At 42.0% G+C, this 19206-nt stretch overlaps 1 protein-coding gene across 2 annotated transcripts in view; it reads left to right on the top strand.

Moving 5' to 3' along the window:
* Window positions 1-19206, top strand: part of PDE4B (phosphodiesterase 4B) — a 327502-nt gene that overhangs the window by 214106 nt on the left and 94190 nt on the right. For both annotated transcript variants that reach the window (XM_075003394.1, XM_075003395.1), the window contains one exon: window positions 13382-13576. In XM_075003394.1, the coding sequence (XP_074859495.1) occupies window positions 13382-13576 (195 nt within the window). The remainder of the gene's footprint in view (window positions 1-13381; window positions 13577-19206) is intronic.

A 19206-nucleotide genomic window follows, 5' to 3' on the forward strand; every position in this document is an offset into this window, starting at 1 on the left:
AAACAGGAAAGTGGAAATTTTGTTAACATATTATAGGGTCATGTTTTCGAGGTATTTTTCTGTCTAAATTTCATACAACATAGTTTAAAAGATTTTAAAAATTACATTAAAATATTTTTATTTGTTCAGCCTTCATATTTACTGGGAGAATCACAAATCCATCTTCCTCCTTCAGGCTTGGGCAAGCACTTTCACTGCTATGCCATCTACTTGTCAGTAAGAACTCTTTCACCTTAGCTACACCCAAGTGTGCGCTTTTGGTAACACTGATGCAGCTACACCAGGGCTTCACATGGCTACAAATTTCTTAGTGTAAATAAACTGTCCCCATGGCAGAAAATGTTAAAAGTAGATCTTGCAGGAGTAACTGCTCTCCAATTTAATACATCTACCTGTTACTGAATGAATGTGTGGGAACTACATGATGTAACCATTCAAGTGCTGAATGTGTTCACAGCTGAGATTTAGGGCAGTGATTACCTCTGCTGTTGAACAAGCAGAGCGTAGTGTCGTCTTAATGCCTCTCATCATAATTCTTTATGAGCTATCTTAATTTTAACAAAAATGCAATTAAAGTGGAAAAACCAGTGGTTCAAAATGAGGACTGTGTACAACACTGAAAACTTACTATGTTTATATTGAATAGACTTGTTATGCTGTGCAAAGAACCCAAAACAAAAAAAAACAAAAAAACGAGCTTAACTATTATTTTCAATAGTTATAATAATAGTTCAATATTATTTTCAAGTGATATGTGAACAGAGCTATGAGATCTGACTCAGCTTCTTAGAGGTCTCACACGCTCAGTTACTACAATGATGACCATAACAGATAGCTGTGTCTACAGAAGAGAAGCCATAACAAGAATCTCGCAAGCCAAGCCAAGCCAAGCACACGTTTTTCTTAGCATGTGCAGCATATTGGGAGTTCTGAGGTGTCAGGGTGAGTTTTGTATGATGTCCCAGGATAACATATTAGTGAAGGGAGGGGCTTGTCAGTTGAAATTACTTTTGCCTTTGAAATACGTTAGGGCTATGCCTGAGTTACAAAGATTAATTCCATTAGGTTTCAGCTTTCCCATAGTTCAAAGGTGTTTCAGATCCAGATTCAAGTCAATTTCCAGTCATAATTTCAGCCCATTGCAGACCTGGAATCATTCTGTGTGAAGCATAGGACAGAGCTCCAGTCGGTGACAGACAGTTCTGAGCCTATTATTTCCATATGCTTCCCCCACCACCCCACCCCACCCCCCGCCGCCGCTGCCAGCTCCATGGAAGTGGAAAACTTAAAGTTGAGAATACTGAACCTGTGTGTTAAGAGAAAATAAATTCAGATAAACGTTCATTTATCTTTATAACAACATGTTTCACAGCAGATGACGGTTTACATGTACAAATACTAGTAAATAAGGCGGGATATTCCATATCATATAATTATCTAGTGGCAATCTAGCACAGCACTAATGAAGATTGAAGGAGTAAGCATGAGATTTTGATGAATTAGTTCTGTTGGTTAGCATATGCCTTAACCTAGGAAGAAGGAATGAGTCTTTATATGGGGCTTGAACTGGTCAGAAAAGCAACTAAAGGCTTTTTATGGTGGTGGTGGTGGTGGTGGTGGTGGTGGTGGAGCGATAGTGGAGAAGGGCAAAAAAATAAACTTTAGAATTTGAGATGCACAGGGAACAGAGCAGAGATTAAACAGGTGGAGGTATGCTGAGAACATGAAGGGTGTGTCTTCGCTACCAGGCAGCTTGACCTAGTCAGGGTCGATCTTTCGGAGTTTGATTTTGTGTGCCTAGTAGGGATGTGAGAAGTCAAACTATTAAGGGGTCAACAGTTGGCCCCTGTGCTCCTCATTATCACATGGAGTAAGGGAGGCCGACCAAAGAGTTTCTCCCATGGGCTTCCCTCTCTGAGGACACCCAGGTGAGTCAATTGTAGAGAAGTCAGTTCTAGATACACAATTACCACAGCTGGAATTGCACATGTGCCATTGACTTGAAGGTCTAGAGTAGACCTGGCTGAAGGGAGAAGAAAGTCTTGAGAGCATCCTGAAGATGAGGAGAGAGGTTATTTTGCTAGAATCTAAATTCAGGTTCTCAGACACTCTGGTGTTGAGGGCAGTATAAAAGCCGAGCTAGGCAGATAGAGGGGGTAGTGTCATTGGCTTTGCAGAATATGTTGTAACAAGTAATTTCTCGTTGCAGATAAAAGGTGAAATTCTTCCTTTGGGGCCAAGTAGCTGCAGAAGCTGGAGAGTAGGTGGAATGGCAAAGAGGGAGTGGGATCAGGCACAGGTAGAGCTACTTCATTTCTTCTATGGCAGCCTTAGGGCTGCTGTCACCTCTGCGTGGGTTGAAACCCCTCTTCTCCCCCACACACAGACACTCATCCTGTGACGGGCTGTGACACAAAGACATATCTTCCCTGACACCAGCAGTGCCCTTCCAGCCATGGACTCTACACCCCTGCAGTGCTGAGCACCACAACACAGCCTGAGTGCAGATCTCCTGTGTGGATATCACTCATTTCATCCCCTCAATGGCTCCATGTATCCAGGGACTGTCATAACAAGGAGGAGAAAGGTGAAGCTACCCCCATAAAGAATGATGGGTCTGTTTGCTCAGTATCTAGGTGTCAGACATTTTTGTTTAAAGGGTTACTTTACAGGGGAAATCCTCAGATCACTGAGCCCTCGCAGTTCCCATCAGCAGTGTTCAACACCTTACAGGAGCTGGTTTGTAGCAATCAACACTGACTTGTCTTATGTAATATACTTTGACCATGACAGGTACTCCAGGGCTGCTTCTACACTACGCCTCCCTTTCGGAAGTGGCATTTAAGTACAGCCAATCGAAAATGCAAATGAGGCATGCATTTAAATATCTGATGCCTCATTTGCTTTTTTTTTTTTTTTTTTTGAGAAGGGTGCTTTTGAAAGCGGGGTTTCCTTTCAAAGGAACGCTGCCTACACAGGTGTTTGTGTTTTGAAAGCAGCTCTTCTTGGAAGTGAGATCCTGCAGGAGTAAGCAAATGAGGTGTGAGATATTTAAATCCATGCCTCATTTGCATTTTTGATCAGCTGCATTTACATGCCCCTTCCAAAAGGGAGAGGTAATTTAGATGCAGCCCAGGTGTGTGTTCTCTGTCCTGTTTTATGAAGTGATATGTGAACCTTAAGTTGGACCTTAGTGATGGTGAAAGAATGTCTGGTTTTAAGTACAGTTGTTTACAGATTTTAACAAGGCCATTTAGGAAAAAAGTAAGCCGTTCAAATAATGTGAAATAGGTGCACAGAATCAGACAGCATCTTCTAGAAGTCATTTAATGTAAGGTGCGGAAGAGGTAAGTAACTGTTTTTGCCAAGGACCCATTAGGAAAATATGGTTAATAAATCTGAAAATCTAACCAAAATATTAGCTGCTGTTGAGGTGCCAGATGTCTGGTTTTTGACCATTCATTACAAGTCTGGTTGGCAGTGCAGCAGGGCTAAGGCAGGCTCCCTGTAGCTTCCGGAAGTGGTCAACGTGTCCCTGTGGCTCCTAAGTGCGGGAGCAATCAGGAAAGTGCATATGCTGACCCTGCCCCAAGTGCTTCCATTGGCCAGGAACCATGGCAGCTCTAGAACCAGGGCAGGCGGGGAACCTGACTTAGCCCTGCTGCATCCCCAGCTGGGAGTCACCTGAGTCCTCACCCTGTACCACCTAGCCCCTCAGCCCCAGCCCCACCTAACAGCCTGCACTCCTAGACAGAACTCAAACCCCAACCACCCTGCCAGAACCCCGAGCCTGCTCCTTCATACTGAACATCTTGGCTCCAACCCAAAGCTTTCTCCCATTCCCTGAACCCTGCATTTCTGACCTCACCTGGGAGACCATGTCCCTGCCTGCACCCTAACCTTCTAGCCCAGCCCAGAGCCCCCTCCAACATCCTAAACCACTCATTTCTGGCACCACCCAAGAACTAGCACCCCTACCTCCTGCCCCAGTTGAGTGAAAATGACTGAAGGTGCAGGGGTGAGCAAGTGGCAGAGGGAGAGCGATGGAGTGAGTGGAGATGGGCCCTCAGGGAAGGGGCAGAGCAGGAGACAGGTTGGGTTCCTTTGGGTGTTCAGTTTTGTGCAATTAGAAAGTTGACAATTTCAGATTGTTCTCTTGTGGGGCAGAGACTTTGGTCACTGTTAAATGAGGATTATCATTAGGAATGTCTGTCAGAATCACCTGAAATTCCACTGCAGGAGGTAATGATGCCACCTTAAACGCTATGGAAATTTGTATTTTCACACAGGGTGGGGGATGTTAAATGGCCAAATAAAGGACCCTTGGAGGTGGGAGCAGAACTCAAAACAAATGTAGTCTACACACATAGGACTGATTCTCTCTTTCCTCAGGTTTGTCACATGAGCAAAAAAATGTATAAATCCTGCCTTGTGAATACTCTTAATTTTATGTATTTTTATTCTAGGCCTTTAGACAGGATGGAGATTGTAACGAGACCAGAAAGTGGCACTGCAACTATATCATGTGCCATCAGAATTCAAATGCAATTCAGAATGTCAGCCCATCTCTCGCCTTCTTCCTGACATGAAAGCGTGACCCTGCCATGGACTTCAATGAGACCAGGCACTAGAAATATAATTAGCATGTTGGCAGGAGATATCCATGGCATAATGAGGAAGCTGAATCAGGACCCCTGTTTCTGCATTCTGGATCCAGTCTTTTTCTCAGGCCATTAGGAGATTATATTATGTAGATAGATAGGTAGATATAGATATATATAACACACACACACTGTTATGCCTCTAGAAAATTTTGTGCCACATCTTGTTTGAAGGAGAAAATCTAGGACTTCATAGTTAACATTCTGTTTGAATGGAATGTTGCATCTCAGCAGGGATCCCACGAGAGAGGCTGTGGAGTGGCTCTTCAGCTATTGAGACAGTTACCTTAGCCCCAGTGGCTCTGTGCAGCTCCATGGTGTCTTTGAAGGAGGGCAGGAGAATCTGCTCATGACTGGATCCTGTCACCCCTCCCACCTAATAAAGCAGACCCTCTTCATCCCAAATCCTGTGAAGGGGAACACACCAATCCTTAGCCCCAGGAAAACTCTGACTGTGAAGATATTAATTGGTTTGCCACCCTAAATTAGGTCAGTGTGATCACTCAGAAAAGAGCAGAATTGTTGGCAAGTTGTGGGTTTGGCTATTTTAAAAATTAATTCTCTGTTTTCCAGCATGGTATGTAGGACTTGTATTTTACAATCAAGCAGAATTTCACTTGGCATTTCTTTGTGTTATTCCTCTCTTTATTGATTTGCTGCATTAATAGTTATTTGCGTCTGTGACTGGAGGAAGTACATTAGTCAGCATGTGGCTAACTTGTGCCATCTACTGGCTGTCACTGTTTTTACTGTTTGTTATAATTTTATTAGGACTTGAAATCCAGAAGGGCTCTGGGAGAATGCCAGTCTCCTTTTTAAAATAAATCATGATGCTAAATACAAACATAGAGCAAAAGGCTTCCATAGTTGTTGTTGTTGTTGTTGTTATTCAGACGATATCTCTAATGTACATAAAACATTTTGTAATAATGATAATAAATAATAATAATACTTAGATTTTTATATAGCATTTTTCATCCACAGAAGACTACAATGTTCCCTCCATACCCAACATTTCTAACAACTGCTCTGACTTTCCTGAGATGCAGTCTATATGAAAGGTTTGTATGTACCTAATGGCACACCTACATTTCCCCAGAGGGAGCACAAGTGGCCTTTCTGTATTCTCCCAAGACCCTGGCATTGTGGAAGTAACACACACACGGCTTCTAGGGTTTCTACTTTCTACTCCACTGTGGTCAGCCAGATTCTTGGGTTGGTGTTCAGAGGTAGCAGAGCTGTGTCATTGCCTCTTCTATGTTGTCTTATTCTTTTTGTTGGGGGGGGGGGGGCATGCCCTCCCAGGACAATAGGTGCAGCCATGCTCAGCAGCACCATGGGTTCCCACAGATATAGAGACTCCAATTCTCCCTGGCCCTTATTCAGGTGGGGATGAAAAGCGGTTTCTCCCTCTCCCTCATTGTGGATCCATGTAACGGCCAGGATTTGCACCAATTGAAGAGGTTCACAGGTTGTAGTAAAACTTCTCTTTTTCTTGTTTCTAGTCTAAATGCATTCTTGGCTTTGTTTCCATGTCCATCATAGTCTTTGATGATGACTAGCAGTGTCCATAGAGTTTCCCTTTGGTCTATTATTTTGTTCCTGTGTTGTTGCTTAATGACTTTTGGAATTTACTAACGAACATCTGTCTGATTGGTGACTCACGCTTTTTCCTGAATTGCACGGTTGTGTCTGTTTCTTTAAACATGAGAGGCCTCAGGGATTATAGCTCCATAAGTCTTTCTACACTAAGAATCTACCCCTCAATTTTTAAAATGCTATTAACATTTTTGCTATTTCTGCTATTTGCTGTTCAGTTATTTTCTTGCATATAGACTTTGTTGTTTACACACGTAGTTAATAAATGCCTATTTTACCATAAATCATAGAGCCAGAAGAGTCCTGGTGGTCATCCCAAGTGACCACTAGTCTTATACTAAAGGCCACAGGGATAGTCTTAACTAATACCTATTTGAACCAGAACATATCTTTCAAAAATGTTGATTTAAAAATTACCTGTGATGGAGAATCCACCATAATTCTTGGTAAATTGTGCCAGGGTTTAATCATGCTCACAGTTAAAAACGTAACCCCATATTTCTAAAGTGAATTTGTCTTGCTTCAATTTTCAGCTATTGGATCTTATTATGTCTTTGTCTGCTAGATCAAAGTGCCCTGTCTGATCAGATTTTACAATTAGAGTATGTGTGTCTTTTAGCCAGATAGCTATGAATACTGTTGTTATTGAGCTGAGCTTTCTTTGTTGATTTTTGGAGTGCTAATAAGGACATGCACTGAGTCATTCATAAAAAAGGAAATATGGATATTTATTCAGTTATATATCGCTTTGTAGATGCACTTAAACAATTATATTGTTAAGTGCCATAATATAAGCTTCGTAATTACATGAGTTTCCTTCATTGCATGCTGTATAAACCAGTGCTGTGAATTTGGGTTTCACAAGAATCTTAGCCATGTTACATATCTTATGTTCATATCATATGTTCATCATTTTCATGGGGTTTTGTAATATCTGATGAAGTCATTTACTTGCCAGAATAAATCTTGAGCTAAATATCTTATTATGTATCCAGTGTCAAGGAACTGAAAGGCCAGGAGATCCAGCCCAATAAGTGATTTCTTGGAAACAATAAAAGCTGAAAAATCTGAGCACAAATACAAATGTACATATTAGTGCATTTGTGTTTCACCTGCCCGGTTCTCCATACACAATGTATTGCTATTGGTACTTTATCATTTTTAAACATGGTATTTAGTGTGTGAAATAGAGTTCCTCAGAAATATGCCTGGCATGAATTGCCACACTAACATGTGCAGCATATATTTCTGATGCTTTGGTTGTTATTGCTGTTTCAAGGCACTGTATGCACACCCTATTCTGTTAGTTAACAGCTTGGAGGTAACACTGTGACTCATTGCTTGTCAAGAAAAAGAAGTCTCATTTAAATCGGTGAGAGGCTGAAGTGTTTGTGCAAAAAAGGAACACTAAGTAGATGCTCAGTGCCTGGTGTTGGGAAGGAGACAGTGGTGTGTGTCACCACTGTGCTTGTTTATGCTATTGCTTAGCTGTTGGAAGAATGTGAGTATTGTAACAATTAGAAAAGGGCCCAAGCCACAAAGTTCAGAACTGAAGCTGACTTCCAGATCTGAAACTGGCTTGGCTAAAAGCTTGAGGATGCTGGGACCTATAGTTTTTATTCAGCCCATAATGGAAATCAGGAAGGAGCAAGTCTGGGGGGAGGCTGGTGAGATCCAGAATGTTTGGATTGATTCTGATCACCTGTCTTTAATGACAGTTCTTTTTTGTACTGTGAGATTCTCATTCTTCTCTGGAAGACCTGTCAAGTAGCATGGCTTGTACTGTGATTTCTTTACATATCCATCTGCTCAAATATAGTTTCTTTCCATACAGTTTACAAGGGTGGTCCTTCCAAATGCATAATTTAGCTCACAAAGAGAGAAAATATTAAAACCATAGTTACTGATTTTCTTCACCCTGCCCTTCCTTTTTGAAAACTCCTACATCCCTCAGGCATCTGTAGCTTTGCTGTCTTTCTTTCATACTTCACAAACTTTCCTGTGTCGTAGCTCAGCAACGCTTCTCCTCATTTGCTGGAAGTAGCTTTCAGGCATAACTCAAGCCTTTGAGACAGAAGAAATAGCGTGTTTAATAAAACCTCAAGAAGTGAAGGAAAAGTCTCGTGTGTTCCTTGCCACCTTCACATTGCCTGCAATGTGGTCAGTGATGTACTTGCGCAATCTATATAAGGGCTTCACATCCAACTTCAACAGACACAGAAATCAATACACACCCTAACTTCATCCCACTCACACAACTTTAATAGGGCCCTCACATCTGATGAGTCTTCCCTTTGAGTTGCTCAGTAATGCCTTGCCTACTATTTATTTATTTTTACAGATGTCAAAAGAACATTGGGCATTTTACAAGACAGATGAGCTTCCCATCCAAAAGGACTTGGAATCTGTCATTAGCTAGGACAAGTGTAGGTGGCAGCCACCTGGAAGGGAAAGTAAGGGAAAACTGAGACTGCAGTAAGGAGATAATTCAGGTACATGGTTTAGACAAGTCCCCATGTTGGTGGTAAAATAAACAATTTGAATTTTTAATTTTGATTATTGTTTACTAACTTCCTGAATGAAGAGAGGGTAGTGGCTTGGGGGATCAGATTAGCACCCCATTAGTCTGTTTACAGTATTGTTGCTTAAAATTGGAGATGTCACTTTTTGTTTCAATTGAACACCAGTTATAAAACACTGATCAGACTTTTCAAGAATCAGTTTTATGAAATAAATACTGAAAAAAAAACAGAAAGAGGCAAAGTCGTTTTGATAGAGTCACTGCCTCCTTTTCGTGAAGCATGGGATCAGTTACATGGACCCATTATTATGTCCTTCCATGATTCCTGTTTCAGTAGGGCTCAGCAGCAATATAGTGAGCACTTGAATGTTCTGTGGTTACACACCATATGGGAATACAAACAAGAAATTAGATGGCGCCACAAATGTTTTATAAATATTTATTTTAAAGTTTGTGCTTATTTTATTGATAATTAAACTGTTGTCTACTGTAATTTCTGCATTCACAATATAAATAAACCTTTGGAAATGAATAATCTAGGAAGTTGCAGGAAACTAAAATAGCCATTACAAACCCTGAAGATAAATAAAAATATAGATTCAAAATGAACACCCCCATCTATAAACAGTAAAGTTACTCTATTTCAGATCAGAGTCACAGCCATTGATTTTAGTGGAAGTATTTGCATGTAAGAGGAACACAGTTTAACCCTGTATAATAACAGTCAAGGTTTGGTGTAAATCTAAAATTATAAAATACAGACTAAATTTATCCTTAATTCATTTTGTCTTTGTTTGACTATTGCAGCACATATGGTATTTACGTCAGTCAGACAGGTTCCAAAAACCCAACCAAAACAGGCCAACCTGCTTATTTTGGGAGCTGATGAAGCGTGTCTCTTACTAAAATGTCCAAAATGACTTCAACCACATGCTGCAACAGCCAACTTATATCCACCCATACAAAAATGGGTGTATAATGGAAATGGTGACAGAAGGTTTGAGGGTTTTTTAAACTCCCTTTTGCTCAGGCTAGCAGTTTGAAAGTGGATGTACTAAAGAAGCTGTGAAATGTATTTGAAAGCACCAGCTAAAATCTTCAAACTTGGTTGCCTGAAATTAGGCACCTGAATAAGTGACCCGACTGCTGGAATTGTTGAGGTTTGATGTCAGGGTTGTCTGCAATTCTAAAGGGAATTATTACATTGCATATGGATAGTGTGGTTCTTCAGATGTTCATACATTCAGATGAGTATGGTGGGTTTGGAATGCAGCTACTCCAGGCATTCCTGGTGGTGGTGGTGGTAGTGGTAGTGGTAGTGGTAGTAGTACTAGTAGTAGTACTAGTAGGCATCCTTCAGTCTGCATAGACTATAGATCGCGCCCTTTATAGTTTCAATTGAGGACTTCATTTACAGCATCTACTGTGACTATGAAGACCTACAGGAGAGTGACAGTCCTTGCTGCATCTCTTGCAGATGTGGTGGGTGTCTGGCAGGTCCTTAGTGTGCTTTCTGTGCGCTCGCTTCTCCTCTGCTAGCTGTCTGATCCTCATCTCACCCTTCTGAAGGCCCTTGTGTAACCCCTGCCTCCATCTGCTGCGGTCGTCCGCTAGTTCTTCCCAGTTGTCCAGCTCGATGTCTACCTCTCTGAGGTCTCTCTTGCAGACATCTTTGTAGCGCAACTGGGGGTGTCCAGGAGGTCTTTTGCCAGAGGCTAGCTCACCATACAGGTTGTCTTTTGGAATCCTTCCGTCATTCATCCTGTGGACGTGGCCAAGCCAGTGGAGCCGCCACTGCCTGAGGAGGGTGTGCATGGTTGGGATTCCAGCTTGCTCGAGGATGGCGGTGTTGGTCACTCTGTCCTTCCATGATATTCCAAGGATGTGCCTGAGGCAGCGCAAGTGGAAGATGTTCAGCCTCTTTTTCCTGGCAGGCATACAGGGTCCAAGTCTTGCTGCCATAAAGGAGGGTGCTGAGGATGCAGGCTCTGTAGACTTGCATTTTGGTGTGAGTGTACAGCTTGTTGTTATTCCACACTCTCTCGCTGAGTCTGGACAGAGTTGTGGCCGCTTTTATGATCCTCGTATTTAGCTCAGTGTCCAACGACAGGGTGTCATTGATGGTGGACCCGAGGTACACGAACTCGTGGATGACCTCTAAGGTATAGTTGTCAATGCTGATTGATGGGGATTCAGCAACAGGCATTCCTGGTACATATTCCCTAATAGTAAACTTTGTACCCTTCTGAAGTCAAGTATTTCATGTACATCTGTGTTAAACCTGAATGGCTGCTAGTTCATATCTCATATGACACAGCTATTAAAGCTAGGCCTGGGCTTACTTGTTAGGGTCATGCTGTTCAAGCATACTGACTGGGTTGTGTGCATTTCATCTACATTAGTCCATGTTACCATAGTGAGAGTCATCACTGGGGCTCAGGGAACTGAGGTTAGTAAAAGGGAGATGACCTGTATCACAAGTATAACCCTGGAGAGAGGGTTGAGGAGAGTCACAGAAAGGTAAGCTAGCAGCTCTGTCTGTGTGCTGAGTGCACTACATGGTCAGCTGAGCTCAGCAAAGTTCAGAATGGAGGAAGTGAAAATTCATATAGGACAGGAAGGAGCTTTAAGATAAATATGTTCACTTAGGGCAAAAGACTGTCCTATATCACCAAAAGTGTAATTGTGAGTGAACTGGGGGCTAGAGCAATGGCAGCCATTCAGCAAGTTCAGCTGCTGTAGGACAGGGTGTGCTCCTATGCACCTTTCTTCAATACATCTGTGCAGGAGAGAGCAGACCTTGCCCCTAGTGGAACCTCCAAAACGAATGCAAAACTCTGCAGCCTTATCAGGGTAAGAGTTTTATGCTACCCAGCAAACCCCCATGTAAGATGAATTTCCATGTAACTTGGGGAGCCAGGAAACTGACCAGTGAAACAGCGCTGGTCAGTTTCCCAACTCCCTTGAATGGTGGCTGTTGCACTAGTCAGTTTCTCATCTCCCTTGAACAGTGGGGAGCTGGGAGCCAGGCTTGAGCTCCCTGTACTCACAGGAAACAGGAAACTGACTGGCGCTGGCGTTGGTCAATTTCCTGGCTGCTGCCAGCAGAGGGGACCCAGGAGTCAGGCTGCTGCCTGCTTCCTGTGGACCAGGAAACTGCTCCTGTCAGGGGCTGCAGCCAAGAGTCAAGCTGCTGACCCTGACAGGAGTAGTTTCCCTGCTTCTGTCAGGCATGGCAGCCTGACTCTCAGCTGCTGTCACTGACAGGAGTGGTTTTCCTGCCCCTGTCAGGGGTGGCAGTTGTGTTTAACCCAAGATATGTGCAACTCGAGTGCATGTATTTCAGGGTTTTACTATTTTGAAAATACATTGTGATGAGTTGGATCACAGAACTCCCCTTGGGCTTGTGCTGATCCAATCACTGAGTCTTGTGCTGTGTGCTGATCCAATCACTGAGTCTTCCTCCTTACCTTCTTTTTTTCCCCCATTACCCTGCCCTCCTGGGCCAGAACCTGTGGTCTCCCCCCACCAAGGCACAGTGTTGGGCTTGCTGTCCCCCTGCAAGGCAACACAGGCACTGAACTAGCTGAGCTGTGGAAGGACTCTATAGTTCCAGTGGCTACAAGGCCTCTGACAGCACCAATACCAAAGATACCAATCCCCAAAAGGGACCAAAACCCAAAATATATCTGTCTTACCCCGTGTAAAAGTTTTACATGGGCAAAACTCTGTAAAGACATTCTCCCCCTTTAAAAATGAGACAGACACTCCCTTCCCCACCTAACAATGATTTACAGGGGGCCTGATAGTAAACAAAAGTGTTTTTATTAAGTATAAAAGTAGAATTAAGTGCTGCAAGTGAAAACAGATCAAAATAAGTTACTAAGTTAAAATAAACAAAAGATGCCAGCTAATTCAATTACACTAAGAAGCTTGGTACATGCAAATTCTTATCCTAACAGGTGTTCTTATCTGAGGTAAAATGTATCCAGTCAGAGTTGGTCTATACACTGGCCTCGGTCTACAACTTTTCAGAGCTCTTTAGAGTTCTGAGTTTTCAGGTTTCTTCATAGGGTGCTTTCAAAGGCCAGCTGAAGACAAAGACCTGCTTGCTTTCCATTCATTAAATAGACTTTCTCCCAGGGCAGGAAAACTTTGTACTGTCTCCCCATATCCATGAAAAATGCAAGATTCAAGGTGGATTTCAGTACCACATGGCATGTTCACATATCCTTCCAGGACCAACTAGAGTTTGTACTTATGGGAAAAATAAACTCATTAACAGGTCCTTGGTTTGAGTATTGAGCCTTTGAGTTCCTGAAATATCACTAATGGCCCTCATTAGCACAGTTAGAATTAACACCAGATTCACACTTCATATTTATAACTTCATATACAAGAATGATACACACACAAAAATAGGATATGTAGGTTCAGCAGACTGTGACTTTAAAGATCATATGTTACATGACCTGCTTCACATAAAGAATCTTTGAGTTATGCATATTTATGTTCCTAATCTAATTTTCATAAAGCATTTGGAGACTTACGACATATGTATCAGCAAATGTGCATGAAACAATATGTGTTTTCCTCATAGCTTTGATGTGGAAAATGGCCCATCACCTGGTCGCAGCCCATTGGATCCCCAGGCCAGCTCTTCTTCAGGACTTGTATTACATACCACGTTTCCAGGCCACAGCCAGCGCCGGGAGTCATTTCTCTACAGATCAGACAGTGACTATGACTTATCACCAAAGACTATGTCCAGGAACTCATCTCTTCCAAGTGAACAGTGAGTATGAGTCTTATTTACATCATTCATCACAGTAATGAAACCAAAGGCCTTATGAATATTTTTTGAGCCTCTTAGTACCCAAAAGATGTAGTTATGTATTTTATAGAGGGAGAACCTGAGGCACAGTGATTTGTGTTACACAACCAAAGCCAAATCAGGATTTCATGATACTCAGCCATGTGCTTGCAAGACTCAATGTATAGCCTATTAAACATGTTTCCTACTTATTAGAAGACCACGGCAAATCAGTGTTCTGAAATAATGTTGTCATTGTAGAGTACTACTTATATAAAAATTGTTTCTTTTTTAATCACTGAAATTAATTTTTATTTCAGCAAAATTACCTAAATCACTTACCTTATATTTCAAATATATTACTAATGCTTTATATGATATTTTGGTTTTTTGCAATACACTATAGGGAAGACCAAGTTAGTAAATCTTATAGGTGGATGAATAGACAAGATTGGTACAAAATATGTCACATAGATTAAATAAGGTTATTTAGTTTACAGTTCTTTAAAGTGCTCATTTTAAAATTTTGCCTTTTTTTTAGTGTCTTGGTAAGAGACAAGAAGCGAGTGGAGAAACTGACATCATTAGACACACGTTTCCATGCTTTTATATGAAAGCATATAACCTAACCTATGTACCAATAATTATATTCTAGCAACTGAATGCCACTTGGAGAAAAGTGCCAGAAACTGAAGAGTCTTCCTTTAGATCAGGTAGATAGTGCGAGAGGCTGCTCATCTTCCCATAGCCAGAAGGAACTGTCTCAAGGCAGTTCATCTATTGGAGGGTAGTTCATTCTTCATGTCTAATCAGGTTCTACTCTTGCTACAGGGACTACCAAGGATACGTCAATTAGTGACAACTGTGAGGGCAGGTTTTATGATGAGAACTCCTGTTTCAGACCATGAACTCATTTCATGGGTCAGTTAAGCACTCATCCCCGTGGTGATTATTGATGACCAGATTAGATCTGCTGACCTTCCACTGGTAATGCCAATATCCAATTAGCAGTTGGCGTTAATTTATTAAATAGGTGGTGGTTTCATAAGAAATGGTCTCAGAAGGAGAAATGGAGTGAGTCAACCAATAAAGTATAATGGGATTATAGTGCATTTTTTGTTTCTCATGACAACAAATTATCTCTCTGACTTCTGTAGTATTTTAGTGGAAGCTTATAGGATTTTTTAATGGGTATTTCTAAAGAACTTCATGAATTACCTCCCCGTCGTGGATCACTACCTTGTCGTAGTTGGGGGGCTTATGTGTCTTGATGACCCCTAGAGCTATGTTGGCAGGAGCCTAGTGCTCCTGGTAGGGCCACCCATGTTGGACAGATCAAAGGGTAGAGACCAGATTAAGTGTGATCCGTTGGTCCTCCAGGGTGGGGGTTTGGCTCAGGGCTAACAACCCAGCCCTGTGTAAAAGACTATATTATGGAAACAGCAACAAAGAATTTTCCTACAACTTTGTGTGGTGGCCTTCCCAAGTCTTCTGTGGGGACCTGCAGTACTGACAGTAGTGAAAGCCATGAGGAGACTACTGCCATGATGAGGGACACCAAGCAAAGACCAGAACTGGATTCTGGAACGTACAAGCCATGTATGACACTGGCAAGCTAGCACAAATAGTCACCAAAATGAGACGATACAACATACATGTCCTTGGTGTTAGCACGAGTAGAAGGACAGGATTGGGGAGACTAAAGACTTCTGCAGGAGAAACAGTGCTCTATTCCAGAAGAGACAATGACCAGCATCATGAGGGAGTGGCCATCATCCCTAAGAAGGGGATTAAGAAATGTTTGCTGGAGTAGAAACCTGTCAACAGCAGACTGATGAGGGTTAGACTGACAGGAAGACAAGAGAACATCACCCTGATCCATGTTTATGCCCCAACCAATGACAGTGGTGAAGAAATTAAAGACATCTTCTATGAGCAGCTTCAGGCAGAAATGGAGTCTCCATCACACCATGACCTTACTATCATCATTACTGATCTGAATGCCAAAGTGGGAAGTGGCAACAAACACTCTGACAAGGCCATGGGCAGATATGGGTGTGGCACCATGAATGACAATGGTGAGAGACTTATAGGGTTTTGTTCTGTCAACAGTCTGGTCATCGGCGGGACTCTCTTTCCACACTGTGACATTCGCAAGCTGATTTGGTGTTCAGCAAGTGGCAGAGACAGGAACCAGATTAACAATCTGATGATCAACAATACGTAGAGACGCTGCTTGCAAGATGTGAAAGTGAGGAGAAGAGTGGACGTTGGTAGTGATCATCACCCAGTGATGGCACTTGTGAAACTCAAGCTGTGAAGAACAGGCATTAAGACACCCATACAAAGACACATCAGTGTTGAAAAACTATGAGATGTCACCACAAAGGCTGCCTTCACCATTCAAATGAGGAACAGCTTCCAAGCTTTGCTAGATTTAAGGGATGACATACCTTCCAGTATCACAGATAAAATCAATGTGGTAAGGGAACAGATTGCATCGATCTACACTAAGAGCAGCGAGGCTTGTCTGAGTTTCAAGGATAGGAAGAAGAGGAAGGAATAGATGAAGCCTGATACATGGAAAGCCATCAAAGAGTGACAGGGCATAAAGAAGAGACTGATGGATGCTAAATCAGCCAGAATTCAAGAAAGATACAAGCAGAATTACAGAGAGGCAAGCCGATAAGTGAAGAAGCTAGTGAGGGCAGATAAACGAGCTTTCATGGAGAACTCTGCAACAAAAGTTGAAGATGCAGCTAATCAAGGGGAGCAAGGAAACGTGTATAGAATCACCAAGCTTGTTTGTGGCAAGTATCATAGCAGGACAAGTGCCCCCATCAAGGACAGACAAGGGCAGTTATTAACAACAGGGAGAGATGAAGAAGCATGCTGGACAGAACATTTCAGAGAAATTCTGAATAAACTACCACCTGAAGAAGCAGCAGACATCCAGGAAGCTGAGGAGGATCTTGATATTAGCATTGATCCACCAGAGAAAGAGGAAATCGGTGCAGCCATCAAATCCCTAAAAAACGGCAAAGCTCTGGGTCTTGACAGCCTGAATGCAGAGGTGTTTAAAGAAGATCCAGAACTTGCAGCCACCATTCTCTAACCATTGTTTACAGCAATCTGGGAAGGACAACAGATACCGAAGGACTGGACCAAAGGAGTCATTGTCAAGATTCCCAAGAAAGGAGCACTCAGTGACTGCAAGAATTGGCGCAGGATCGCTCTTCTATCCATACCCAGCAGGATCCTCACCAGGGTCGTCATCCAGCAGATCTCAGATACTGTTGACAAGTCTCTGAGGAAGGAACAAGCCAGATTGCATAAGGGAAGGGGATGTACAGACCAGATTTTCACCTGGAGAAACATCATAGAGCAGTGCACAGAGTGGCAGAGACAGTGTTCATAAACTTTGTTGATGTCAAGAAGGCTTTTTGACAGCATACCCAGAGAAAGCCTTTGGCACATCCTGAGAGCCTATGGAATCCCTCTACAAGTGAACCAGCTCATCAAGAGTTTTTACACCACCTTCACCTGCAGTATGGGATACTGCGATTGTGTCTTTCGAAGTCAAGACTGGGGTCAGCCAGGGATGCACTACTTTTCAACATGGTGATCGACTGGGTGATGTGGAGAACAGCAGCAGATGCACCAAGAGGTATCTGATGGACAGACACCCTTTCCACACCAGAAGACCTTGACTTTGCGGGCTACCTTGCATTGCTTTCCCACGCCCATCAACACATGCAGGAAAAGATACGCCTATGTACCATTGGATGCCAGGTTGGACTGAGAGTTAACCAAAAAAAACCCAGAGATTGACTTTCAACATAGATTCACCAGAACCAATCAAGATAGATGATGCAGACTTACCGAGCACAGACAGCTTTATGTACTTAGACAGCATCATCTGCTATGATGGAGGCACCAAGAACGACATCCAGAGCAGACTAAGCAAGGCCAGAAATGTCCTCAGAAATATGAACAATGTATGTAGCTCTACACAGTACAGTGTCCACATCAAGCTTAAGCTGTACCAGAGCTGTGCCATATCAACACTACTATACAGCTCAGAGTGCTGGCAGAATGTGACCTTACCAAGCTCTCGTCCTTTCACACCACTAGCCTTTGCAAGATACTTTGCATCTTTTAGCCAAAGACAATCTCCAACCACAATGTGCTCCTGCGATGCCACCAGGAGAATATGACCACTATCATCATGAGAAGATGCTGGAGATGGATAGGGCATGCAATGGGAAGAGAGGCAGATGCCACTGTAAAGACAGCACTTCACTGGATGCCTGAAGGACAACGGAAACTTGGGTGGCCCAAGACAACATGGTGATGTACTGTTGAGGCAGACATGAAGGAAATGAACTAAAACTGGGACACACTGGAGAAAATGGCCAAAGACAGACAGAAGTGGAGGACCTTCGTTGCTGCCCTACACACCAGTGGGTGTAATAGGCTTTAACTAACTAACTCATGAATTACCACAAGAATTACTAGAGGAGGGGCTGTATAAACTTTAGACACAAAAGTTTCAAAATTAATTAAGGAAATCGAGTGTGTATTTCGTTGTTAAAAATTAACTTATTGCCTGTTTTAGAGCAGAATTAAGCCCCATACAGTCCTTAAAATGGTATTAATTCACACACAGGAAGTTATGTATACATGCCATGACCTCAGAAAATATGAACGTTGGATATATGTGATGTTATCAGGAACATGCATAAATTCAAAATGTCAGGTCAGGGCTCTTAATGTGAGAGCATATATATTTAGAGATTAAGAAGAGCACTTATTCGCCTTCATGTTCAAAATCTTTCTTTAAAAACAAAGCTAAATAAGTTATTATACATTATATGAATTATAAATATTTTATATTGAAATAGAAATCTAGAAGTTAACAAAGAAGGTCCACCTATTCTGAGGGCAAAAAAAAGGCTATAGTTATAGTTGGCATTTTAGCAAATATTTAGATGAGAGACTGTAGTAGTTCTAAATTATGTAAATAATATAAGCTAATAATATGTTTCAGTGTTTGACAAAAATATAATTATTTGCTGAAGCAGAGTTGTTAAAATGGCAAAGATCAATCAACGCAAATCTGCATACCAAAGTATGTGTACTATAGAAAGCTTGGTATGATATGTTCTCAACTGCATAAAACACTCAGTACATATTTAGCTGATTATAAATACAAATATATAATATTTACCAAACCCACCCACACACCAAAGAACTTATTCTGTAGTCTTCCATGATGAAAATCCACTGACAAAAAACAATGTTCAGATAACACTAAAGGCTGTGGCATGAATCAACAAAAGCCAGGAAATTCAAAACTGACCTTTACTCAGACTGTTATGCTTTTTTTTCCATTACAGTAGGAGTGAACCACCTTAACCTTGAGTTTCCTGGCATTTATTGCCTTGTGTTACCAAAAAGCTGAACAGTTGTTCCAGCTTTGCTTGTTTTTTGTCTGAGAACACGCACTGTGCCTCAGAGACCTTTCCGTTAGGAGTATCCATTTATGTAATTTAAAGAAACAGTGTGTGTAGTAAAGACTTATATTTGAATAATGGGGCTATATGGACAAA

Source organism: Carettochelys insculpta, chromosome 9 (assembly GCF_033958435.1).
Source record: "Carettochelys insculpta isolate YL-2023 chromosome 9, ASM3395843v1, whole genome shotgun sequence".
Classification (NCBI taxonomy): Eukaryota; Metazoa; Chordata; order Testudines; family Carettochelyidae; genus Carettochelys; species Carettochelys insculpta.